General features: G+C 45.8%; 2 protein-coding genes across 2 annotated transcripts; one reads left to right on the top strand and one right to left on the bottom strand.

The window, feature by feature from the left end:
- Positions 1-13502: 13502 nt before the first annotated feature.
- On the bottom strand, positions 13503-16837 carry LOC100277184 (Dual specificity phosphatase Cdc25). Its single transcript, NM_001151051.2, has 3 exons — positions 16679-16837; positions 16429-16567; positions 13503-13921 (listed from the first exon to the last, which is right to left on the bottom strand). The coding sequence occupies exons 1-3, from the start codon at positions 16762-16764 to the stop codon at positions 13751-13753; spliced, it is 396 nt and encodes a 131-aa protein (NP_001144523.2). The 5' UTR covers positions 16765-16837; the 3' UTR covers positions 13503-13750.
- Positions 16838-17197: 360 nt separating this feature from the next.
- LOC103639106 (transmembrane protein G1P-related 1) lies at positions 17198-18569 on the top strand. Its single transcript, XM_008661902.2, has one exon. It carries the CDS (start codon positions 17321-17323, stop codon positions 18095-18097), a length of 777 nt encoding a protein of 258 aa, XP_008660124.1. The 5' UTR covers positions 17198-17320; the 3' UTR covers positions 18098-18569.
- The last annotated feature ends 5579 nt before the right edge of the window (positions 18570-24148 follow it).

A 24148-nucleotide genomic window follows, 5' to 3' on the forward strand; every position in this document is an offset into this window, starting at 1 on the left:
CTCGCCTCCTTGATCATCATTCGCCCGTGAAAGTCGCCTAGAGGGGGGGTGGATAGGCGAAACCTGAAAATTAAAACTTTATCCCCCAACTAGATCCTTTGATTAGTGGTTAGAACAAGATGAACAATTATCGGAGTATAAAAACTAAGTTCTTGCTAGTAAAGAGTATAGCTTTCAAATAATGCGGAAATGATAAATCAATACAACTAATAATTCTATGATAACAAAGCAAGAAAGCTTAGATGAAAAAGAGCACTAACTCAAGTTCTTTTCTTGCGGAGTGTTGCTTCACTTAAATGAGATTTTAACTTGAAGCAACACCAAATGATATGAGCAAAGAATAGTGCAAGAGAACTTAGAGTAAGGGAAAGCAAACAAATCACAAGCAAAAGCACAATGAACACGGGTGATTTGTTTTACCGAGGTTCGGCCCTCGAAGGCCTAGTCCCCGTTGAGGAGTCCACTTAAGGACGGGTCTTTTTCAACCCTTTCCCTCTCTCCCGATCACACAAGGATCGGCGAGCTCTTCTTCTTCTCAAGGATCACTCTCGATCCCACAAGGACCACCACAATCTTTGGTGTCTCTTGCTAGCTTTTACAAGCCTCCAACACTTTGGAGGAAGTTTGAATGGGAGTCAAAAACTCCACGCGCAAATGAACACAAAGATGTAGCACACACTATCTCTCAATGAATCTCACAAGGCGCTAGGGCTAAACTCAATTGAGTAGCTCTCAATTGCTTGCTCTCTCTTTTGTGGCACTTGTGTTGGTTGTAGTGGACTAAATCTTGTGTATAGGATGGATCAATGAATATAGGTGGTTGGGAGGGCTTGAGTATGTCAACTAGATGACTTGGAATGTTGCTTGGACTCCCACACCCTGAAGTGGCCGGTTGGGGTGGTATTTATAGCCACCATCCAATTTTGTAGCCGTTGGAGAAGCTGCTGGCGATGGGCGCACCGGACAGTCCGGTGCACACCGGACATGTCCGGTGCGCCAGCCACGTCATCCTAGCCGTTGAGATTGGAGCTGGTCGACCGTTGGAGGCTTTGTCCTCATGTGGCACCGGACAGTCCGGTGCACACCGGACAGTCCGGTGCCTCCCTGATCCTCTGCTCTGACTTCTGCCGCGTGTACTGTTCTGCACTGTTTACTGTCAGAGTCGACCGTTGGGCGCAGATGACCGTTGCTCCGCTGGCACACCGGACAGTCCGGTGCACACCGGACAGTCCGGTGAATTTTAGCGGAGCAGTCTTCGTGAAATCCCGAGGCTGCCGAGTTCCTGAGGCCGCGTTCCGTTGGAGCACCGGACACTGTCCGGTGTACACCGGACAGTCCGGTGAATTATAGCGCGCCGGCCCTGGACTTTCCCGAAGGTGGCGAGTTTGAGTCTGAGTTCCCTGGTGCACCGGACAGGTACTGTTCACTGTCCGGTGGCACACCGGACAGTCCGGTGCGTCAGACCAGGGGTGCCTTCGGTTGCCCCTTTGCTCCTTTCTCTTGACTCTTGTCTTGTTCTTTTTATTGGTTTTATGTTGAATCTTTGGCACCTGTAGAACATATAATCTAGAGCAAACTAATTAGTCCAATTGTTTGTGTTGGACATTCAATCACCAAAATCATTTAGGAAAAGGTTTAAAGCCTATTTCCCTTTCAATCTCCCCCTTTTTGGTGATTGATGCCAACACAAACCAAAGCAAAAATATAAGAGCATAATTGAACTAGTTTGCCTACGGTAAGTGCAAAGATTGCTTGGAATTTAAACCAATATTGATTTCATAAGATATGCATGAATGGTTCTTTCTTTATTTAGCATTTTGGACCACGTTTGCACCACATGTTTTGTTTTTGCAAATTCTTTTTGTAAATCCATTTCAAAGATCTTTTGCAAATAGCCAAAGGTAAATGAATAAGAGTTTGTAAAGCATTTTCAAGATTTGAAATTTTCTCCCCCTGTTTCAAATGCTTTTCTGTTGACTTAACAAAACTCCCCCTAAAAGAGATCCACCTCTTAGTGTTCAAGAGGGTTTTGATATACCATTTTTGAAATACTACTTTCTCCCCCTTTTGAACACAATAGGATACCAAATGATAAATACTTTTGGAAAGCACTAAGATTTTGAATTTGGTGGTGGTGGTGCGGTCCTTTTGCTTTGGGCTCATTTCTCCCCCTTTTTGGCATGAATCGCCAAAAACGGAATCATTAGAGCCCTCGAAGTGCTATCTTCCCCTTTGGGCATAAATAAATGAGTTAAGATTATACCAAAGGCGAAGTCCGGTCTTTTAGCTTTGGGCTCTTACTCTCTCCAAAGACGAAGTCCTTTTCTTTGATGCTCATTTCTCCCCCAAAGAATAGAGAGTTGCTTGGAGTGATGGCGAAGTATGATTTACGGAGTGGAAGCCTTTGTTTTCGCCGAAGACTCCATTTCCCTTTCAATCTACGACTTAGCACAGTAATATACTTGAAAACATATTAGTCGTAGTCATGGTACGGGAATAATAGGATATATGCATTTGTACCAAAAAGAAAGAGATATGATCAAGAGATATGTCAATTAAGCATGATCATAGTTCTATACAACATAGATTGCTCCCCCTAAATATGTGCATGGAGAGAACACATAGTTTGGCCTAAAATGCCAATTGCACATAATTAGGTTAATGAGAACATATCTAAATCATATAGAATGAGAAGTGCATTGTGTCATAGGATAAGTGTGATGCTCATGACAGTTTATGCACTACAGAAAGCATGTTACAAATATTTTAAGCATTTCCCCTTAAGGATTTCAAAGAGGCTTAAGGACCATCCACCTTTGGAACAAAGGTAGCTTATCCTCGTTACAAGGTTAAGCTTTAAGCTCTTTGACAATGGAATCACTTCAACTAGTTTTAGCAAAGATGCAATAATGCATGAGTGAAATTTTAAGAGGTTAAACTAGGTATGAAGCAGGGATAAATGCAAAGGACATGCTTTCTCTTCCTTTTATACAAGATATGTAAAGAATGTATAAGAAGATTTTAGGTACATATGTAAATAATAGGAAGTGGATTTAACCTTTTTGTACCTTTGCATAGAGATGCTCTCTTCATTGTGCTTTGTCCTTAGTCTTAGATGCTTAAGACCTATAATGACAATATGTGGAAATACTTTGCACAAGAGAGAGTTCTACAACTAGTGATCTTTTTCAAGTTAGTGTTAGCATATATCAAATGGATCACAAGTTGTATAAATGAATCATGAATTCTCCTTTTTCCTTAGTGCATATCAAGATAGATGTCAGTTAAAATTACAATTGAAATCAAATTCAAATTACATGAGGCACTAAGAAGCATAAGTGATAATTGAAGTTGTTCAATGATCAACCAATATGCGATCAAGAAAACAACAAAGGCATTAAATTTTCAATCAGGCTTAAAAATAGGAGAATCCAATAAGCATGCTACTTTTAGAAATGAGAGCAACAAACCTTGGTAAAAGCGATATTACTTTAACAAGTTTGATTGATGTGAAGTAGCATACTATATGAGAAACATTATTCTCATGCAAGAGACTATATGAACTTACTAAGATAATAGTCTCAACATAATCAAAATATAATAATGGACTCCCCCCAAAGATATGCATCAAGTAATTTAAAGAAATGATTTCGATGCATTCATTTTTAAGGACATAAAGGGGAAAGCATTATACATTTTTGATCAAGGCTCATAAATTTTGCACCAAATAACTTAAGCCTTGTAACCTCATAATGAAAAAGGATTTAGAATGCTTACAACCACACCATTGATTGTTGTGAAAATCTTATTGTCCAAGTAGGTGTTGTTGTTCTTGATGTTCTTTCTTTTTCATTTGAGTGTCCTCCCTTTATATTTGTCTCTTTTTCCTTCCAAACTTATTGAAAATACTCAAGAGATATGTTAATAGCGCAAGGGAGTATATGGAGAGGGATGATTACTTTAGATAATTAGCATACAAATTTCATCATCCACAAGTCACACAAACATGAAGTAAAATCCTTATCATTAGTGCATTTCATTTGAGAAAAATGAGTGAGCACCTTTTAAGTATTTTAATAATCATTGGAGATTTTAATTTATCATATTGAAGATAGTTGATCATCACTTGGAAGCAAATCAATATGATAACATATAAATAAATATCGCAAGGGCATTAAATAGATTCTAATGGACATGAGCATTAAGAAAATGATATTTGAATGCACACTTAGTTAATTTCGGTCCAATAAAGAATCTATTCCTCTCAAGGGTAGAATATGATAATTTAGATTAAACACCTATTGAGACGGGAACCAAACTTAAGAAGATGAGTTCTCATACCTTTGCTTTTACCTTTCTTCCTTTGGGTGAAGCTCAACCCATGAGGCTTGTGTACTTTCTCTCTTGTAGATTTTCATAATTGAACTCAAGAGAAATGTTAGTAGCAACACAAGCACTAGTTTCCATTTTTTTTATTATCATTTTGGTAAGGAATGAGAAGTTAGATTAACAAAACATGGAAACTCCATAGCATGAACTAGATTATTCATAGATGATGTTATGCTCAATTTTAACTCATAAAACAAGCATAAATAATCCTTTGAGATTATAGGAATAAATCTAAATCATGATTTGGAAAGCGATAAATGTGAAAGAATCATATCCAATTAAGCAATAAGAGATACAACATGAACTATTGGATAGAACTTCCTAGACATGATGAGATACGCATTTCCATAGCGAAACTTATTCTCTACAAGTGAGACTACTTAAATTACTTAGATAAAACATTAGTCTCACTTTTCTAGCTATAGAGAGAATTTTTCCTTTTATAAGTGTCCTAAGTATTTGAATTTCTTACATGACACCTTATTCTTTTAAGAACATGAAATATCTCTCTATATCTAGATCATGGCAATAATAGAATAATTAAAGTAAGGACATGCCATGAGAACTTGCAACAATTTAAAAACATGTAGATTGTCATAATTTAGAATTTGATAAATACACAATCTACCATATGAGAGGAATTTCTTCAAAGAATGATGACATAATTTTAAAACATCCTTAAGTGCTTTCTATTTCTATGTGACTACACAAGACACATGACAAATTAAGATAATTGCACTTAAGAATATAAATGTTACCATCCCTTGACTTTCCTCCATGTTGTAGGCTTTGATATTCCGCACATGATGATTCTTTATTTCCTACAACATTAATATCTTCCCGAGATGATATGAGTTTTGAGTACAATAAACTGAAGTAACCTTGGGTCAATCTTGAATATGTAGATCATTTGAAGATTGATAGCTTGAGTTGATAAGAATTGAATTAACTCCCTCAAGCACCCCAAAGGTTCATATCATCTCCTTCTCCTACAAATCTTGTCAAGCATACTTTGGTACCCATCGCTTGATGGGTCCGTTAAGGTTAGTAAACAAAGATCTAGGAACCCAAGTGTCCTTTGTGCTAGCGCTTGGTAAACTTGTTACCTTTCTAGCACAAGTTGCAATTTTGGGTTGCCTAGTTACATGAAAATTAATTGACAAGCTAGGAGTGGAATTGTTACCAATGGGACAATCTTTGCATTGATGTCCCTTCTTTCGGCATGTGTAGCATAGGCGTTTTCCAAGTTTTGAAGTTTTCTTCTTTCCTTGCTTGTTGCCTGCTACATGGTTAGTAAAAACTTTCTTTTCTAACCCTATGCCTTTTTGTTTTAAATGGGGACAAGATCTAAGCAAGTGTCCCTTCTTAGAGCATTTAAAACAAAGTCTATCATCCTTGTTAATAATCAAGCCATTAATATAGGGACATGACCTAATCAAGTGCCCCACTTCAAAGCATTCACTACACCTCTTAATGTGAAGTGTGGCTTGATCATTACCTTGGATGTTACCTTTTGTGGAGGCGTGGTTGAGGCTTTTGGAGGAGGTGTTGAATTTCATCTTTTGTTTCCTCCTCATGGCAATCCTCAAATCCTTGACCTTTTCTTCAAGGGATGTAGTGCATGCCACGGTTGTTCCCGTCTCAAGCTTCTTCACCATGTGATCACGGTTATCTTGAGAAGGTTGGGCAATGCATTTCCCTTTTAGTTGTGTCAAGCTCTTCTTTAGCCTCTCATTTTCTTCTTTGAGCTTTTGATATGAATCATCATTTGTTCCTGCAAATTCTAGCTCAAAGGAAGATTTGCTTGTTGACAAACAACAAGCATTAGCACATGGTAATATAGTATCAATTTGAATACATGTGCACGAATGAGGTTGTTGGGATTTTAAGTTCTCTATCACAACCTCATGAGCAATGTTTAATATGATATGATTATCCATAAGATTTTCATGAGAACATAGAAGCATATCATATTTATCTTGAAAAGCTAGATTTTCAACTTTTAGCTTTTCTACTTGGTCCTTGAGCAAGGTATTCCTATTTACTAATTGAGCGATACAATGTGAAGCGTTATCTTGCTCAATTGAAATAGTTTCATACCTTTGGACCAAATCAACATGAGAGCACTTTAGCTCCTCATGTTCTTTAGTCAACTCGTCAAAGTGTTGCATCTTTATGGAGAGAATATCTTCTAGCCTTTGACGAGCTTCGCTTTGTTCTCTCGCTCTTTCTAGAAGTTTGAGCATGACCACCTTATCTTCTTGGCTTAGGCGAGCGTAGAGATGCACAAAGCTTCTTTCTTCCTCCTCATCCTCATTTGTGCTTCCGCTATCATTTTCATTAGCCACACAACACATGTGGGAATCGAAATGGGAAGACAAACCTTTTGGAGAGGTGGATTCATCGTTTGGTCTCCATCGTTCATTCTCTTCTTCTTCCTTGCAAGGGTTAGTATCACAAATACCAAAGGAAGTAGAGACACAAAATGAATTATCACGTTTGGACTCATCAAATTTGCTTCTAATTCTAGTCCAAATATCATGCGCATCATGGACGGATTCGTCATAGTTTGATATGAAGGCATGATAATCTTCTTTGCTAAGAGAATTGTTTAAGATGTCAAAAGCTAGGTAGTTTAAGCGATAACATCTTTGATCCTCCTCGGAATTAATTTTTCCATTAAAACTAGAGGGAAAAATACTCTTGTCAATAATTTGTTCTAATTGAGGATGTATGGTTCTAAAGGCATTTATCACACTAGTAGACCATGAATCATAATTAGAACAATCATCACATAATATCTCAAGAGTTACCTCCTTTTGAGTTGCGTTCGTTGGAGGAGTCTTCTTGTTCTTTTGGGATCTTCTACGAGCCATCACTTCGAGTTGTTAGACTCAAGATGAAGTGCCTAGCTCCGATACCAATTGAAAGTCGCCTAGAGGGGGGGTGGATAGGCGAAACCTGAAAATTAAAACTTTATCCCCCAACTAGATCCTTTGATTAGTGGTTAGAACAAGATGAACAATTATCGGAGTATAAAAACTAAGTTCTTGCTAGTAAAGAGTATAGCTTTCAAATAATGCGGAAATGATAAATCAATACAACTAATAATTCTATGATAACAAAGCAAGAAAGCTTAGATGAAAAAGAGCACTAACTCAAGTTCTTTTCTTGCGGAGTGTTGCTTCACTTAAATGAGATTTTAACTTGAAGCAACACCAAATGATATGAGCAAAGAATAGTGCAAGAGAACTTAGAGTAAGGGAAAGCAAACAAATCACAAGCAAAAGCACAATGAACACGGGTGATTTGTTTTACCGAGGTTCGACCCTCGAAGGCCTAGTCCCCGTTGAGGAGTCCACTTAAGGACGGGTCTTTTTCAACCCTTTCCCTCTCTCCCGATCACACAAGGATCGGCGAGCTCTTCTTCTTCTCAAGGATCACTCTCGATCCCACAAGGACCACCACAATCTTTGGTGTCTCTTGCTAGCTTTTACAAGCCTCCAACACTTTGGAGGAAGTTTGAATGGGAGTCAAAAACTCCACGCGCAAATGAACACAAAGATGTAGCACACACTATCTCTCAATGAATCTCACAAGGCGCTAGGGCTAAACTCAATTGAGTAGCTCTCAATTGCTTGCTCTCTCTTTTGTGGCACTTGTGTTGGTTGTAGTGGACTAAATCTTGTGTATAGGATGGATCAATGAATATAGGTGGTTGGGAGGGCTTGAGTATGTCAACTAGATGACTTGGAATGTTGCTTGGACTCCCACACCCTGAAGTGGCCGGTTGGGGTGGTATTTATAGCCACCATCCAATTTTGTAGCCGTTGGAGAAGCTGCTGGCGATGGGCGCACCGGACAGTCCGGTGCACACCGGACATGTCCGGTGCGCCAGCCACGTCATCCTAGCCGTTGAGATTGGAGCTGGTCGACCATTGGAGGCTTTGTCCTCATGTGGCACCGGACAGTCCGGTGCACACCGGACAGTCCGGTGCCTCCCTGATCCTCTGCTCTGACTTCTGCCGCGTGTACTGTTCTGCACTGTTTACTGTCAGAGTCGACCGTTGGGCGCAGATGACCGTTGCTCCGCTGGCACACCGGACAGTCCGGTGCACACCGGACAGTCCGGTGAATTTTAGCGGAGCAGTCTTCGTGAAATCCCGAGGCTGCCGAGTTCCTGAGGCCGCGTTCCGTTGGAGCACCGGACACTGTCCGGTGTACACCGGACAGTCCGGTGAATTATAGCGCGCCGGCCCTGGACTTTCCCGAAGGTGGCGAGTTTGAGTCTGAGTTCCCTGGTGCACCGGACAGGTACTGTTCACTGTCCGGTGGCACACCGGACAGTCCGGTGCGTCAGACCAGGGGTGCCTTCGGTTGCCCCTTTGCTCCTTTCTCTTGACTCTTGTCTTGTTCTTTTTATTGGTTTTATGTTGAATCTTTGGCACCTGTAGAACATATAATCTAGAGCAAACTAATTAGTCCAATTGTTTGTGTTGGACATTCAATCACCAAAATCATTTAGGAAAAGGTTTAAAGCCTATTTCCCTTTCAGCCCGCTTACAAACTTTCCGAGTATTTCCTCGGGCGTCATCTTGATGTACCTAGGATTCTCACGAATAGAGTTTACAAGATGAGGATCAAGGACAGTGAAGGACCTTAGCACGAGTCGGACGACGTCGTGGTCCGTCCATCTCGTGCTTCCATAGCTTCTTATCTTGTTGACCAGGGTCTTGAGCCTATTGTACGTTTGAGTTGGCTCCTCTCCCCTGATCATTGCGAACCTTCCTAGTTCGCCTTCCATCAACTCCATCTTGGTGAGCATGGTGACGTCGTTCCCCTCATGCGAGATCTTGAGGGTGTCCCAGATCTGCTTGGCGTTGTCCAAGCCGCTCACCTTATTGTACTCTTCCCTGCACAAGGATGCTAAAAGGACAGTAGTAGCTTGTGCATTTTTATGGATTTGTTCATTGATAAACATGGAGTTATCCGAACTATCAAATTGCATCCCATTTTCTACTATCTCCCATATACTTGGATGAAGAGAGAACAAGTGGCTACGCATTTTGTGACTCCAAAATCTGTAGTCCTCTCCATCAAAGTGTGGGGGTTTACCAAGTGGAATGGAAAGCAAATGAGCATTTGAATTACGCTGAATACGAGAATAATCAAAAGAAAAGTTCGAGTTAACCGTTTTCTTTTTCTCCTCGTATTCGTCGTCCTTTTGAGAAGAGGAAGATTTGTCGCTGTCGTAGTAGACAACCTTCCTGATGCGCCTCTTCTTCTTTCTGTCTTTCTTCTTTTGACTTGAGCCGGAGTCATTGACTTTGTCGTCCCTTGGCTCGTTGAATATGGACTCCTTCTCATTGTCGTTGACCACCATCCCCTTTCCCTTAGGATCCATCTCTTCGGGCGATTAGTCCATTTCTTGAAGAGAACGACTCCGATACCAATTGAGAGCACCTAGAGGGGGGGGGTGAATAGGTGATCTTGTAAAAACTTGAAATTTAAAGCCACAAACTTGATTAAGTGTTAGCACAATGAAATCAAGTGGCTAAGAAGAGCTCTTGTGAACCACAATTGACACAGTGAGAACAAGCACAAGAGACACAGAGATTTATCCCGTGGTTCGGCTAAGTACAACACTTGCCTAGTCCACGTTGTGGCGTCCCAATGGACGAGAGTTGCACTCAACTCCTTTCAAGTGATCCAATGATCAACTTGAATACCACGATGTTCTTTTTCCTTTCTTCTTTCCCGTTTGCGAGGAATCTCCACAACTTGGAGCCTCTCGCCCTTACAATGAGATGATCACAAAGAAGCACAAATGTAAGAGTGGGAAGAGCATCACACACAAGCCTCAAAGCACGAGCACAAACACGCACACAAGTCACAACTTGAGCTCTAAGATCGCACACGGATTTCTCAACTCAAGAGAAGCTCAAATTGCTATCACAACAAATCAAATGCGCTAGAGAGATGTCTTGGTGCTAAGAGATGATCAAAGAATGCTTGGTGTTCTTCTTCATGCGCCTAGGGGTCCCTTTTATAGCCCCAAGGCAGCTAGGAGCCGTTGAGAGCAATCCAGGAAGGCAATTCTTGCCTTATGTCGACTGGTGCACCGGACAGTCCGGTGCACCACCGGACACTGTCCGGTGCAGATTGTTTTCCTATTCTGGAGCAACCGATCGTTGAAGATCCAGAGCCGTTGGCGCACCGGACACTGTCCGGTGCACACCGGACAGTCCGGTGCCCCTTCTGATCATTGGCTCGGCCACGCGTCACGCGCGGATTGCGCGGCCAACCGTTGATGTGGCCGACCGTTGGCTCACCAGACAGTCCGGTGATATTTAGCCGTACGCCGCCGACGAAACCCGAGATCAGCCTTTTCGCCAGAGCCAGCCTGGCACACCGGACACTGTCCGGTGCACCACCGAACATTGTCCGGTGCACCACCGGACAGTCCGGTGCACCCAGACTGAACAGAGTCTTGGCTACTCGAGCCAAGTCTTTTCCATTTGTATTTTCTCTGATTCTAGCACTTAGACAAATATGTTAGTACACAAAAACCAATGTACTAAGTCTAGAATCATACCTTTGTATTGATTTGCACTTTGTCCACCATTTGGCACAGTTTAACACTTAAACCATTTATGTTGGCACTTAGTCACCAAAATCCTTAGAAATGGCCCAAGGGCACATTTCCCTTTCAACACTCTCATGTGTCCTATACTCTTGCGCGCACAATACATATAACATAATGCATTTTATATTACTCTATGTTTCATGTGTATGATACATGTGCCATGTATTGGTCTCTGCCTATATATATCATGTCACTAATACTTCTTTATGTTCTTATTTTTACATCTTATGCAAATATGCTTATCCATATTTGTACTTAACCTTTCATTCTTATGGTACATGTTGTGGACTTGGTTTGTATCAAGTTGCTCTAACATTCATAATTTTAATACCACAAGTTCATGCAAATCAAGTACTTTAAAAAACTAAAACATCATATACTCAAGGTTGTGTTGTCATAAAACACCAAACAAGGAGAGATATAAAGCATCTAGGAACCTAGTTGGGTTTTAGTGATTAATGAAAACATTATATTATTATGACTAGCATGTGTTATGTAGAGACAAATTGAGTTAGGTCACAATAATAAAGACTGATTAGGTTTATGTGGTGTTCATGCCCTATCGACGAAGATTAATGTTTAGTTCTCAAATCATGAGCGAAGAAGGCTAATAATAGACTAGTTCTAAGCATTAAGAAGTTGGACACATAGATTAGCGATAGGATTTTTTCTTTGGAAATGCTATAAAGGAGGGCATATATGGGTAGCTTGACCCAAATAAGTATAGTGAGAATGGCGTTGCACACTTATGAAAATTAGTGTTAGATAATCCCATGAGAGCCCATAAGAAGTTCAAGATTAAACCCAACTTATAATAGTTAAACCAAATGAGTTGGAGGTGCTGTAGATGCACTAGATGTGTCTGGTTTGCACCGGACATGTGCATCGAACAGAGGGATATGATGCTTAGAACAGTACTAGCTCTGGTATGTATGATGTGCACCAAAAAGGGCACCTAACAAGCTATGTAGACGAGTCTTTGAAGCCTAACACCCACGAGACATGTTCGATGCATTATCGGACATGGCACCCAAAGAGGTTTCAAACCAAGTGTGAGAGATCGATTACTCACCGAATATGGCACCAGACACAAAACTCAAAGAGGTCTACATACTATATATTCATTTGATATACTCACCGGATAAAACACCAGATATCAGTACATTACCATATAGTTTATGATACTAGCCGTTGGAGATGCACCAGATGTGTTCGATGCATTGAGTTGGTGTGCATGATACAAGTCCAATGCATTTGTGAAGCCAATAACTAGTTGCTTTGGCTTGGGGCTATTTATACCCCTCTATTTTGTCCATTTGAGGTTTCTTGCCTATTTGATCGGTTGGAGAAATCCTGAGTGAGAACCTTTGCGTAGAGACAAAATTTAGAGTTGTTAATCACATGATTAGTTATCTTATTAGCACACTAAAAGTAGCTAGTGTGCACCCACCTTCTCATTAGCCTTGAATAGGACAAGCGAGAGCTCGTTCTTGTTACTCTTGGTGATCGACATCATCTATACGGTTTGTTGTGACCGAAAACTCGATAATCGCCTGGAAAGCTTATGGCTGAGCAAACTCGAGATGTACATGGTTATGGATGGTTCACCGTGGCAGAGTGGCAATGAACCAACCCATAGAGAAGAGTTGGCCCTTGCATGGATCAAGGTAAAGTGATTTTCTTACGTGGGTGCTCAAACAAGGACTAGTGAAAGAGTACCGACTCATCAGTATTTCGAAAAAACATCGAGACGTTTCTAATCCTTACATTACTTTAAGCATTTACTTCTAAATTACATTTGATTATTTGTATTACTAGAAATATCATACTGGTCTAGAATTAGAACCTAGGATGCTAAACTCTTGATTTTAAGGTAGAGACGTTTATAGGTACAAGAGGTGAAGTAGGCTTGTCTTTAGATTGTGAAAATTTATCTCCTTTAAAGCATATTAATCCTGTTAGAGTTCGTGTTCTTTAGGACCTTGATTATTGTAACGTTTCTTTGGTGTAGTTGGATTTCTCAAGCGACGTGAGGATGACACTCTGTGACCGGAGAAAGATGCTCAGGTGCTTGGTTCAGAAATGATACTGAAAACGTAAACGGTATGAAGTAAGGGGTGATGGTCACAAATCCGCTCCCCATTCTGTTTTATTTTTAGGGCTGATTTAGTGACCCGTACGAGAGAAATCCCCTCGCTATTTAAAACTGAATAGCGAGAGAATTAAAACTGAATAGCGAGAGAATTTCTCGTATCTTCTCCAATTCCCTGGCCCTTGAGGGGCGATGGGCTCCATGATGGCGAATGCTGGATGCCTGGATCGTTTCTTTGCTGGATGCCTGGATCGTTTCTTTGCTGCCGTGGTCACGCTAGATGCCTAGATTCGGTTGCGTACAGATAGCGCCTCAAAAATGCCGAACCAAACACTAACTCAGTTCGATGCACAGAGCTGCAAGGCACATGCAGAAGCAAAAAACTGTGAATTCTGAAACGAATACTGCCACCTGGCAGTACACCGTGAAGTGTCTTATGTCTGACAGTGGTCTGGTGGTAGTTATGCATGCAGTTCCCACAAAGGAGTTGCCAACCCAATAATCTGTCGCGTGTCAATCATTTTAATGAGTTTTAATGAGGTGAAGTAACCACCGACAAGAGAAACGGAGACCATGCCGATCCTTGGTTGTTCAAGGCCTAAGAGAGATATAAACTCGTGTGCTTAAGAACACGTCCCTTTGCAATGAGCGTCGGTGCAGCTGCAGACAGGCTGCCCTGAAACCTCCCATCCGTTAAACCCGCGCTCCAGTACCATGATGTTCTTTATCCCTGAATCCTCCTTGGTCTCCGATAGATAGTCTGAGAACATCCGAGCACAAGTTGGACCTCGTACCTGGAGAGCAAAGATAAAAGAGTTAGCAGGGGGGGTGCATTCATTTTTTCTTCCTTTTCCATGCATCCCCTACACTAGTGATAAGATGAAGGGGAACAAACAGAGAGGTTTGGATATAACATGGGAACAAAGATAAAAAGGAAAAAAAGAGAGAATAGGATTTGGTGCATTGCTGCTCCTCATGCCATCACATGATAGTGGTACTTCTGCATAGACAACACAATCTGGGATAATAACAACCGCAGATGACATATGGCATCACCATTCACTACCAGAAAACAAATTTGCACAAGGCCTATGGCGCTGTTTGGTTTGGGAGAATGTAACGTGATTTGATTACAATAGTAACTGATTGCGTTGCACCGTGTTTGTTTAAGCCACAACGTAATCTCTTACCCTGCAATGGGATATAAAATAGAGCGTTATCCAATACCCCTCCCCCATCAAAGTGTGATGGAATGCCAGAGCTGGACCAAACAATCCAAGTAATAGCTTACTTTTTTTCCATTTACAGTGTTATCAGATAGCGTTGACGTTACCTTTTCAAATTTCACAACCAAAAAGCACCTATATGTTCCAGAAGATGAGATTATAAAGATTTAAAGGTGGAAGTAAAGCTAAAATATGAGATTTGAGTTGAGCATGCTGCTCAATTGGTCATCTAGTTCGTCAGGTAATGTTAGGACATTGATGAATGTCTAGCAAAGGCATGGATGGATACAAGAATCAGCAACTGCAGGGCAAGTGAAACATCAGAGGCCTACTATTTCGTATGAAAACCAAAGCAATATCCTAACAGACAAACACAAGCTCATCTGACATTTCACGCGCATTTCTTAACAAGCAAAGATTTTTTTTTCAATTCCAGGGCAAACCTCAGTCCATTTGCATTGCAAAATAGGACAGAGTTCTACACAGTTCAGGTCACAAACCAAGTCCCTGCACTTACTGTGGCAAATTGGCAGGCTTTTTACAAGCCGTGGAAGATATAGCGGTGGCCGGTGGCTGGCTGCACCCAAAAACTCACTGCTACTGAATCACAGAACACAACCCTGGAATGTCACATGTTAATAGCTACCAAACATTAGCTGTTAATTGCAAGTTTGCAGCTTCCTGTGTGCTTTATACCCCCACCCCAAAAAAGGAGAAACCCCCCTCCTTATCTGCTTTTCCGGGAAAAGATCTATGGCATTTGGTACAACCAAATCTAGTAGAAAAAGGAAAGGAACATCTCCAAGCTATCAAAATTTAAAAAGGAAAATATTTCAATCAACCTAACCCAATTCAATAACGAAAAACACTTAAGGCTTGTTCAGGGTATTTGAATGCACTAGAGCTAATAGTTAGTGACTAAAATTAGTTGAGACACCCAAACACCCCAGCTAATAGTTCAGCTATTAGCTATTTTTGGTAATTAGTTAATAGTTAGGTAGATATTTGTTAGCTAGCTAATTTCACTAACAATTTTTAACCAACTAACTATTAGTAGTGTTTGGTTCATATATTGGTAACGTAATGGGTAACAATAACGTTAAATCATGTTTGCTTAAGTTCAATTGTAATCGGTACCACACTATAAATAAATATCACCTTATTCAAATTTGTTACCGCCGGTATTCGAGTGTAAATCGTTACCATTACCATTTACGTTACATTTCGTGAACCAAACGGCACCTTAGTTCTAGTGCATTCAAACGCCCCCAATGTATCATAATTCTTAGCTGGGCATAACCTAAACCTATTTATCCCAGACTGAATCTGACTCAAACACGAAAACTTGCTAACAGGAAAGAAGGCAGTACATCTGAAGGTCTACTATGCAGGCCAGTATGATCACACTAAGGAAATACAATGGTAAAGAAGTTAATTTAATCAGAGCATGAGAACAAATTGCCATCATGAGTGATCTTGTTGGCTTAACTATTCCGTAGTCAGCTGGTGAACATCTCAATATAAGGTCAAGCAGCCAGTACAGATATGTAAATTATCAGTTAAGATCCACAGTCCACGCCACCATAATAGTTCATACAATCTCAAGTGGCTGAGACCAAATCCTTTTTATCCCAAGCTGAATCTGACTCAAACATGAAAACTCGTAAACAGAGAAAAAAGGCATTCATTTGAAGGTCTGCTCTGCAGGTCAGTATGATCATACTAATGAAATTACAAGGGTAAATCAGTTAAACTAGAGAAGATATAAGGAAGAACAAGGCATGCGACCAAATTGGGACCACGGAAGTTTTTGTTGGCTTAACTATTCTTTAGGCTGGTGAGCATGACAACATCGGTTTTCCCAGAAGATCCACGCTATCACTGTTGGTTCATCATACAATCAATTAGTGGCTGAGAGCCTGAGACCAACAAATATATATTTCCCTGTGCAAAAATGAATTAACCCAACCTAGGTGCGGTGAGCATCTTAAGCAGTTTTTGTCTATGAAATCAGATTCCTATGTGCAGCGATTGGGCAAAGTGATTGAGAGAAGCGAGGGCGGCGGATCTGGGACCTGGCTCAGCGCGCAGTGGAAAACGAGGGTGTCCTTGCCGCTGGCGGCCCGCACCAGCTCCGGCATCCGCGCCTCGAAGCTGCCGCTGGCGAAGTGGTGCGAACCCGCGATGTGAGCCTGGTAGCTCCTCTCCTCATCCCTTCCGTTTCAATTCAATTCCATCGGAGAGGGAGTAAACAAAAATCAGTCTCCAATATCCAAATCGGGGAGGCGTAGGACAGGACAGGCGAGGCGGTCCGCGCGCGCGTACCTGACGTCGATGATGGCGAGGCGGGGATTGCCTCGCGCCATGGATACCAGCTTCGCCGCCGAAACGTACGATACGCTCCGCGCCATCCCGTTGTCAACCCTCACTCCTCGCCGTCGGTGAAGGGAACAAAAAATCAGAATTTGAGGTCTTCCTTTTTTTTTTTCTTATATAAACAACTGGAGCCTCTCGGCTCTCGCGTCCCCGTCAGGCCGTCACTGCGAGATATTTGGAAGGAATTATGTCATTATAAAAAAAATAAGTTTCGTCGCTTTATCATCAATTGGTTAGGGAAATCAAGCCTTTTTATTTTATTATAAACGGTGAGATGGCATTACAGCGTCTAGACCAAGTTTCATAATAGCACTCAGACGAAATCCACTAATTTAATAGTAAAATAGCGAAACCCACTTCTCGTAATATCATATTTCCAAATTTCTCGCCACAGTAGCGCGTGTGCTGAGAGCTAGCTCGAGCCGCTGACCACACGGTTGCCAGACCCCCGCGCGGCCCACGCCGGCGTGCGCCGTGCCGTGCGCAACAAGCCGACCGTCGCGCCCGGCCCACGCCTTTCCCCTTCCGCCTCCGGTCCTTCCGCAGTCTTTAGCCTCTAGATCCCACCAGACCCCGACCGGACCCGATCCCATGGCTTTCTCGCGGCTCCTCCCCTCCCGCAGCCGCCTCCTCTCCACCCTCCTCCACACACCGGGACCCATCCCCACCCCGCGCGCGGCAGCCGCCGCCACCACCACCCCGCTCGGCCCCTTCCTCCGCAGCTTCGCCTCGGGCGCGCGGCGGGCGGGGCCCTCCTCCCGCCCCCGCGCCGCGGACATCGGCGCCCGCGCGCGACAGCTGCAGACGCGCCGCCTCTGGTCTTACGGGCTCGCCTTCGCCTGCACGGCCGGGTTCGTGGTCACCGTGCTCGCCACGTTCCAGGACCAGCTCGTCTTCTACGTCACGCCCACCGACGCGCTCGCCAAATTCACCGCCGATCCCTCCAAGCCCCGCGTCCGCCTCGGCGGTCTCGTCCTCGAGGGCTCCGTCGTGCACCCCTCGCCATCCTCTCCCGAGATCGAGTTCGTCGTCACGGACCTCATCACCGACGTGCTGGTCCGGTACGAGGGCGCGCTGCCTGACCTCTTCCGCGAGGGACACTCCGTCGTCGTTGAGGGGCTCCTCAAGCCCCTCACCGACGACCTCCGCCGCGACGACGGGAGGAAGGTGGCCGAGAAGGCCCGGGAGTGCTCGTGCTTCTTGCGCGGCACCGAGGTGCTCGCCAAGCACGACGAGAAGTACATGCCCAAAGAGGTCGGCGAGGCGCTCGAGCGAAACAAGAAGCGCCTCGAGGCCGAGGCAGAGGCGGCCGCCGCTCAAGTGTCGACTGTGGCGGCGGCGGCGGAGGGAGCAAAGCCAAGCTCGTAAGATTTTGTCCGCCTTCTGATTCGAGATGTACTGGATGTCTGGATCTTGAGTATGAGGCATCAGGCCTATGTAGATTTGGATTTGATTTCACTATGGCGCTGGGGAATATCTGCAGCGTGATTGAATTTTGATTCTAAGCTGATGTGATTTTAGTATTTGTGAGCTGGGGATCAGCAATTTTTGTTAGGAGAATAATGACAAATGTTCATTGAACACAGTATACAATTTGGTATACTCCATCCACTGAGTGATACTATAGGTTTACTAGATCATAAGCGTGAGCTATAGGTGGATTTGAACTTGATTTCACACCAGAACTCTGAGGTTACCTGTGGCATTATTCGGTTTAAGCTATTGTGATTGTAGTACTTTTGGCCAGGGGATAAAGCAATTTTTTGTTGTGGGCTGATTCGGCATGGCTCTATGTATTGTTTCTCAAGCATTATTACCAATATAATGGTATTTCAACTGAGTAATATGTTTTCTGTGTTATCCTTAGGATTTTATAGTGGGAAGTGAGAACCAAGTAGTCAATTATGCTGGTGTTCGTGCCTCCATGAACATGTGGTTTACTTTTGATTTATTCCATATATTCGTATTGGCTGTGGTTGGCTCCTTTTGTCGAGCAGTATCATTTGATCTCTGTTGGTTTTACTTAATTAGGTTTAGTTGCTGTCTTGATCTGATGCTATTCTCAAGTTGCAGAGCCAACTCTATGCAAATACATCTTGAGGCCAGTTTAGGGAACGCTCGTTTTAATCTCAATTTATAATGAATTGGATGGGATTGAGCGCGTTTAAATCTTTAACAAGTCAAAAAAATTATATCCCAACCTTATCCAATCCATATCTAATGACAATAACGGAATAAGGCCTCAGTGCTTGAAAAAAAAGGTAAATCTTAGCCAATTTCCCATGCATCCAAGCAGGCCCTGTGATGCCTAGGTGGCTAGTTTGCATACTGAAACCTTACTTTGAGTCGCGAATATGTGATAACGGAAGTGATATTAACCCTAATCTTTAGTGCATGGTACATCTGTACCTGAGTCATCTAACTGGGGTTTGTATTCTTGGCCAAGAACACGCTATACATGCATAAGAACTTGTCAAAATTGCTACTTGATAGTTATACGCTGCCCACCTGTATCTGTATATATGTTGCACATACTATGTCTCTTGCTGATTAAGCATACTAGTTCAGTCAATGCACTGCAATGTGCGATCATTCGTTACCCTGGTCAAATTGGACAAATATCCAATTTTTTGGCATTATTTAATTCGTTTACTTCCGATTCTGAAACAGGTCTTTAGTCGAGTGAATTGCACAAAACAGGTATTGGAAGTTGGAATCATCTCTCCACGTGGCACTAGTTTAAACATTCTTTCACGTACCGGGGTTCAAATCAGTTTACACCATCTTCGATCTCCCATCTAGCAAGAATGATCTTAGACAATAACAATAAACTATTTTAATTCGAAACAAGTTGAGATGCAACAGAAACCACAAATCAAGATTTAGACACGTCTTTTCATTTGCTCCTGTTTAAGACTATTTTTTTATATATATTCAGAGTTTGTTTGGTAGAGCTCTGCTCTATGATTCTCTAGCTCCGAGAGCTGATTCTCTAATAGAGTGATTTTGAGTGATTTTTTACCGGAAGTGAAATTATTTGATGAAAACTGTTTGGCAAATAGGTCGTGAAGTGATTTATGAGGGGTTAAAGAGCGGGGTGTAGGTTAGAAGTGGTGGGAAGCAAGTTTTTTTGGCTTACACTTTCTAGTACAAAGTATAGACTAGATTCACTCCACTTTCACCATAAAGCAGTTCAGAATTTCATCGTTTAGCTCACCATGAGTGATTTTCGGTGGGAGCGGAGCTATGAGAGCTCTGCCAAACGCCCCCTCAATCTTTTCAAGTCTCTTTTACTACATCTTCAGTTATGAGCACTGGTTAGATATATTGGACTGAGCAGATATATTAGGATAGAGTTAGTTAGAGATAAGATTCGAATAGAGTTTAGGATAATCCACATGCGCGCTGGGGTGATTGGAGGAAATCCTGCGACACGAAAATTTGTGCGGATGCAGGACGCGAAGCTATTTGGGAGCAGAACGGGGCATTGTTGGAGGGGCAACGACGAGTTTTTTCCCTATAAACGCTATTAGGGTTGTTTTACATTGTTTGTTGGAGTTTGTTGGCGTTTCGAGACCGGGGGTCCCTAGGCCGACGAGTGAATGTCGCCGCGTGCCCCAGCCCAGATGGGTCGAGCGCGAGGCCGAGCGCGAAGGGGGGAGAGCGAGGCGGCCGGAGACCGGCGTGAGAGAGGTGGGAATCCCGCGGCCTTCGTGTTCGTCCCGCGTCCAGGTCGGGTGCGCTTGCAGTAGGGGGTTACAAGCGTCCACGCGGGAGAGGGGGCGAGCGGCCTCCAGCGAGCGCCTGTCTCGTCCTCGTCCCCGCGCGGCCAACCCTCTCTAAGAGGGCCCTGGTCCTTCCTTTTATAGGCGCAAGGAGAGGATCCAGGTGTACAATGGGGGTGTAGCAGAGTGCTACGTGTCTAGCGGAGGAGAGCCAGCACCCTAAGTACATGCCGTTGTGGCAGCCGGAGAGATTTTGGCACCCAGCTGGTGTGATGTCGTAGCCGTCGGAGGAGCGATGGAGCCTGGCGGAGGGACAGCTGTCGGAGCGGTTGAATCCTTGCTGACGTCCTCTTGCTTCCGTAAGGGGGCTGAGAGCCGTCGTCGTCACAGAGTATGCAGGGCGCCATCATTGCCTATCTGGCGGGGCGAGCCAGATGGGACGCCGGTCTTGTTCCCTGCGGCCCGAGTCAGCTCGGGGTAGGGTGATGATGGCGCCTCCTGTTGACGTGGCTGGTCTACGCCCTAGGTTGGGCGATGTGGAAGCTCCTCCGAAGCCGAGGTCGAGTCTGTCTTCCGTGGCCGAGATCGGGTCCGAGCCCCAGGTTCGGGCGAGGCGGAGATCGCCGGCTGGTGCCGGGGCGGAGTCCGAACCCTGGGGTCGGGTGAAGCGGAGTTCGTCGTCTTCTGGGGCCGAGCCCAAGTCCGAGCCCTGGGTCGGGCGAGGCGGAGATCGTCGTCTTCTGGGACTTAGCCCGAGTCCGAGCCCTGGGTCGGGCGGAGTTCGCCGTCTTCCGGGACTTAGCCCGAGTCCGAGCCCTGGGTCGGGCGGAGTTCGCCGTCTTCCGGGACCTAGCCCGAGTCCGAGCCCTGGGTCGGGCGGAGTTCGTCGTCTTCCGGGTCTTAGCCCGAGTCTGAGCCCTGGGTTGGGCGGAGTTCGCCGTCTTCCGGGACTTAGCCCGAGTCCGAGCCCTGGGTCGGGCGGAGCGGAGCTTCCTATGGTGCCTTTGGCCGGGCCTGACTGCCTGTCAGTCTCACTCTGTCAAGTGGCACCGCAGTCGGAGTGGCGCAGGCGGCGCTGTCCTTCTGTCAGGCCGGTCAGTGGAGCGGCGAAGTGACGGCGGTCACTTCGGCTCTGCCGGCTGGGGGGCGCGCGTCAGGATAAAGGTGTCAGGCCACCTTTGCATTAAATGCTCCTGCGACTTGGTTGGTCGGTGCGGCGATTTGGTCAGGGTTGCTTCTTAGCGAAGACAGGACCTCGGGCGAGCCGGAAATATGTTCGCCGCTGAAGGGGGGCCTCGGGCGAGACAGAAATCCTCCGGGGTCGGCTGCCCTTGTCCGAGGCTAGGCTCGGGCGAGGCGTGATCGAGTCCCTCGAATGGACTGATCCCTGACTTATTCGCACCCATCAGACCTTTGCAGCTTTGTGCTGATGGGGGTTACCAGCTGAGAATTAGGAGCCTTGAGGGTACCCCTAATTATGGTCCCCGACAGTAGCCCCCAAGCCTCGAAGGGAGTGTTTGCACTCGCTTGGAGGCTTTCGTCGCACTTTTTTGCAAGGGGACCAGCCTTCCTCGGTTGCGTTTTGTTCCGGTGGGTGCGCGCGAGCGCACCCGCCGGGTGTAGCCCTCGAGGCCTCGGAGGAGTGGTTTCACTCCTTCGAGGTCTTAATGCCTTGCGTAGTGCTTCGGCTGGTCTGGTCGTTCCCTCATGCGAGCTGGTCGTATCCCAGGTGTACGGTCGGGTCCCAAGTTCTCGGGCTGGTATGTTGACGCTGTCAATGGTTCGGCCGGAGCCGGGTTTGCCATGGCAACCCCCGAGCCTCTGCACAGAGCGAGAGGGCGGTCAGGGGTAGACTCGGCTTTTTTACATACGCCCATGTGTCGCCTTTCCGCAAGGAGGAGGGGGGAAAGCGCCATGTTGCCCTCGATGGGCGCCGAACATGGTGTCTCCGATGAGCTGCAAGCGGGTAATCCGAGTGGACATCCGTGCCCCGTTCGTTAGGGATCGGCTAGGGGCCCAGAGGCACGCCCAAAAGTACCTGCGGGTGATCTGCCGGACCCGGTCCCCAAGCGACGGGGTCCGAGGGCTCGATGCCTCCCTGTGATGGGATTCCGTTACAAGATCGTTCCCGCTGGTCTCGGAAATGTCCTAGGGTACCTCGGGAGCGCAGCCCGAGCCTCGGTTATGTATCGAACGTACCCATGGTCATCCCTCGCTCGGCGTCTGAGGCGGCTGTGAACCCTTCGGGTGCCAGCCTTCGAACCCCTGATCAGTAATGGGCGTGGAGCCCGAGTAGCCTGAGGCGGCCGTGGAACCCTTTCGAGGGGCCGGCCTTCGAACCTCTGACCAGTAGTGGGTGTAGGGCCCATGCGATCTGAGGCGACTGTCGAACCCTTCCGGGGGGCCAGCCTTCGAACCTCTGATCAGTAGGGGGGCTCGGAGCCTGGTTCCTTCTCGGGGAAGGATCCTTTTCGGGGTATCCCCCTTTCCCGGTCCCTGTTGCAAGAGAGAGAAAGAGGAAAAACGGAAAAGGATACGAAATCGAACGATGCGGCGTACCTTTTTTTGACGTGGTCATTACGGCGAAGGCGAAGCGTCGCTCGCTTCTCCTGCCAGAGGCGCCACGTGTCCCGCCGCGGAGTTGATGCGACTGGGCGAGTAGTTCGCAGGGTAGCCGTTGCGCGTGCGTGAGCCGTTCGAGGAACGGGTCACGGGCGCGTTGTCTTCACGCCGTGAGAGAGGGTTCTCTCGCTGCCCCCGGATGGGACGTAAGCTTGGCTGACGACGTGACCGCTGCACCTGCCCGCCTGCCACCGCCATTACTGCTGGCCCGTCTTCGGCCGTATTGACCGTCGCGCCAGGCTGGAGCCGCTGGGTCGTACGCTGGGTGGCCTCGAGTCGCGGTATTGGTTCCGCAGTCGAGGAGGCGCGGTGGTGGCGCAGGTGGCGGGGCAGTTACTCACACATAGCAACTGACGCACCGGTTGCATGACGCGTGGGCCTGGGCCTCCATGCCGGGCGTGTTGGGAGTCGGAGAAGTGCGCCCACTTGGCGCGGTTGCATGCCGCCTGCACGGCTGCCCGCCCTTTCGCCCATTGGTCTGGGCAAAAGTGGAGAGTCGCTTGTAACCACTGGGCGGTTGTACGCACCGCGCACGGCGGTTTGGCCTCTTCTGCTCTGAGCCGGCTTGCATGACGCGTGGGACCCAACCCCCGTGCTGTAGGGGAGGACCCTGGAGTGTGTTGGAGAAGACTCAGCCCGTGACGGCTGGGGACGCAAGTAGGGAGAACCGCCTTTAAAAGGAGGGTGACCCCCTTGGAAGGCGACCATGTCTTCGCGCTCCCTTATGCATCGTGTCTTTCCACCTTCCAAGCCCCCGGTTGGGGGAGATCCGCCGTCTTTCCGCCTCGTCGTTGGGGGAACACAACTCCGTGGGAGTTGGCACCTTTCAGCCATCGTTCGGCTTCAAGGATTTTCATCATGCAGCCCGGCTGCACCCCTCCACCGGCGGTCACCTAAGATGGTGACCTCCAGTTTGATGGTGGGGGAAAGCGAGCCAGGCTGCGGCCTCTGCCCCTCCCTCAGCCTCAAGGATTTTCATCACTAGTGCTGGGGAGGGGAGTGTGCCGAGTTGGGGTCGGCCCCTGCGTGGGCGGTGGCCCACTCCTTCCCTCAGTGATCGGGGGGAAGGGCG

This window comes from Zea mays, chromosome 9 (genome assembly GCF_902167145.1).
Source record: "Zea mays cultivar B73 chromosome 9, Zm-B73-REFERENCE-NAM-5.0, whole genome shotgun sequence".
NCBI lineage: Eukaryota > Viridiplantae > Streptophyta > Magnoliopsida > Poales > Poaceae > Zea > Zea mays.

Coding starts and splice junctions, on each gene's coding strand:
- LOC103639106 (XM_008661902.2), top strand. CDS start 17,321: ATGGCTTTCTCGCGGCTCCTCCCCTCCCGCAGCCGCCTCCTCTCCACC.
- LOC100277184 (NM_001151051.2), bottom strand. CDS start 16,764: ATGGCGCGGAGCGTATCGTACGTTTCGGCGGCGAAGCTGGTATCCATG. Junction 16,568..16,678: donor CTCGCCATCATCGACGTCAG/GTACGCGCGCGC, acceptor TTGAAACGGAAG/GGATGAGGAGAGGAGCTACC. Junction 13,922..16,428: donor TCCACTGCGCGCTGAGCCAG/GTCCCAGATCCG, acceptor TTTGCTCTCCAG/GTACGAGGTCCAACTTGTGC.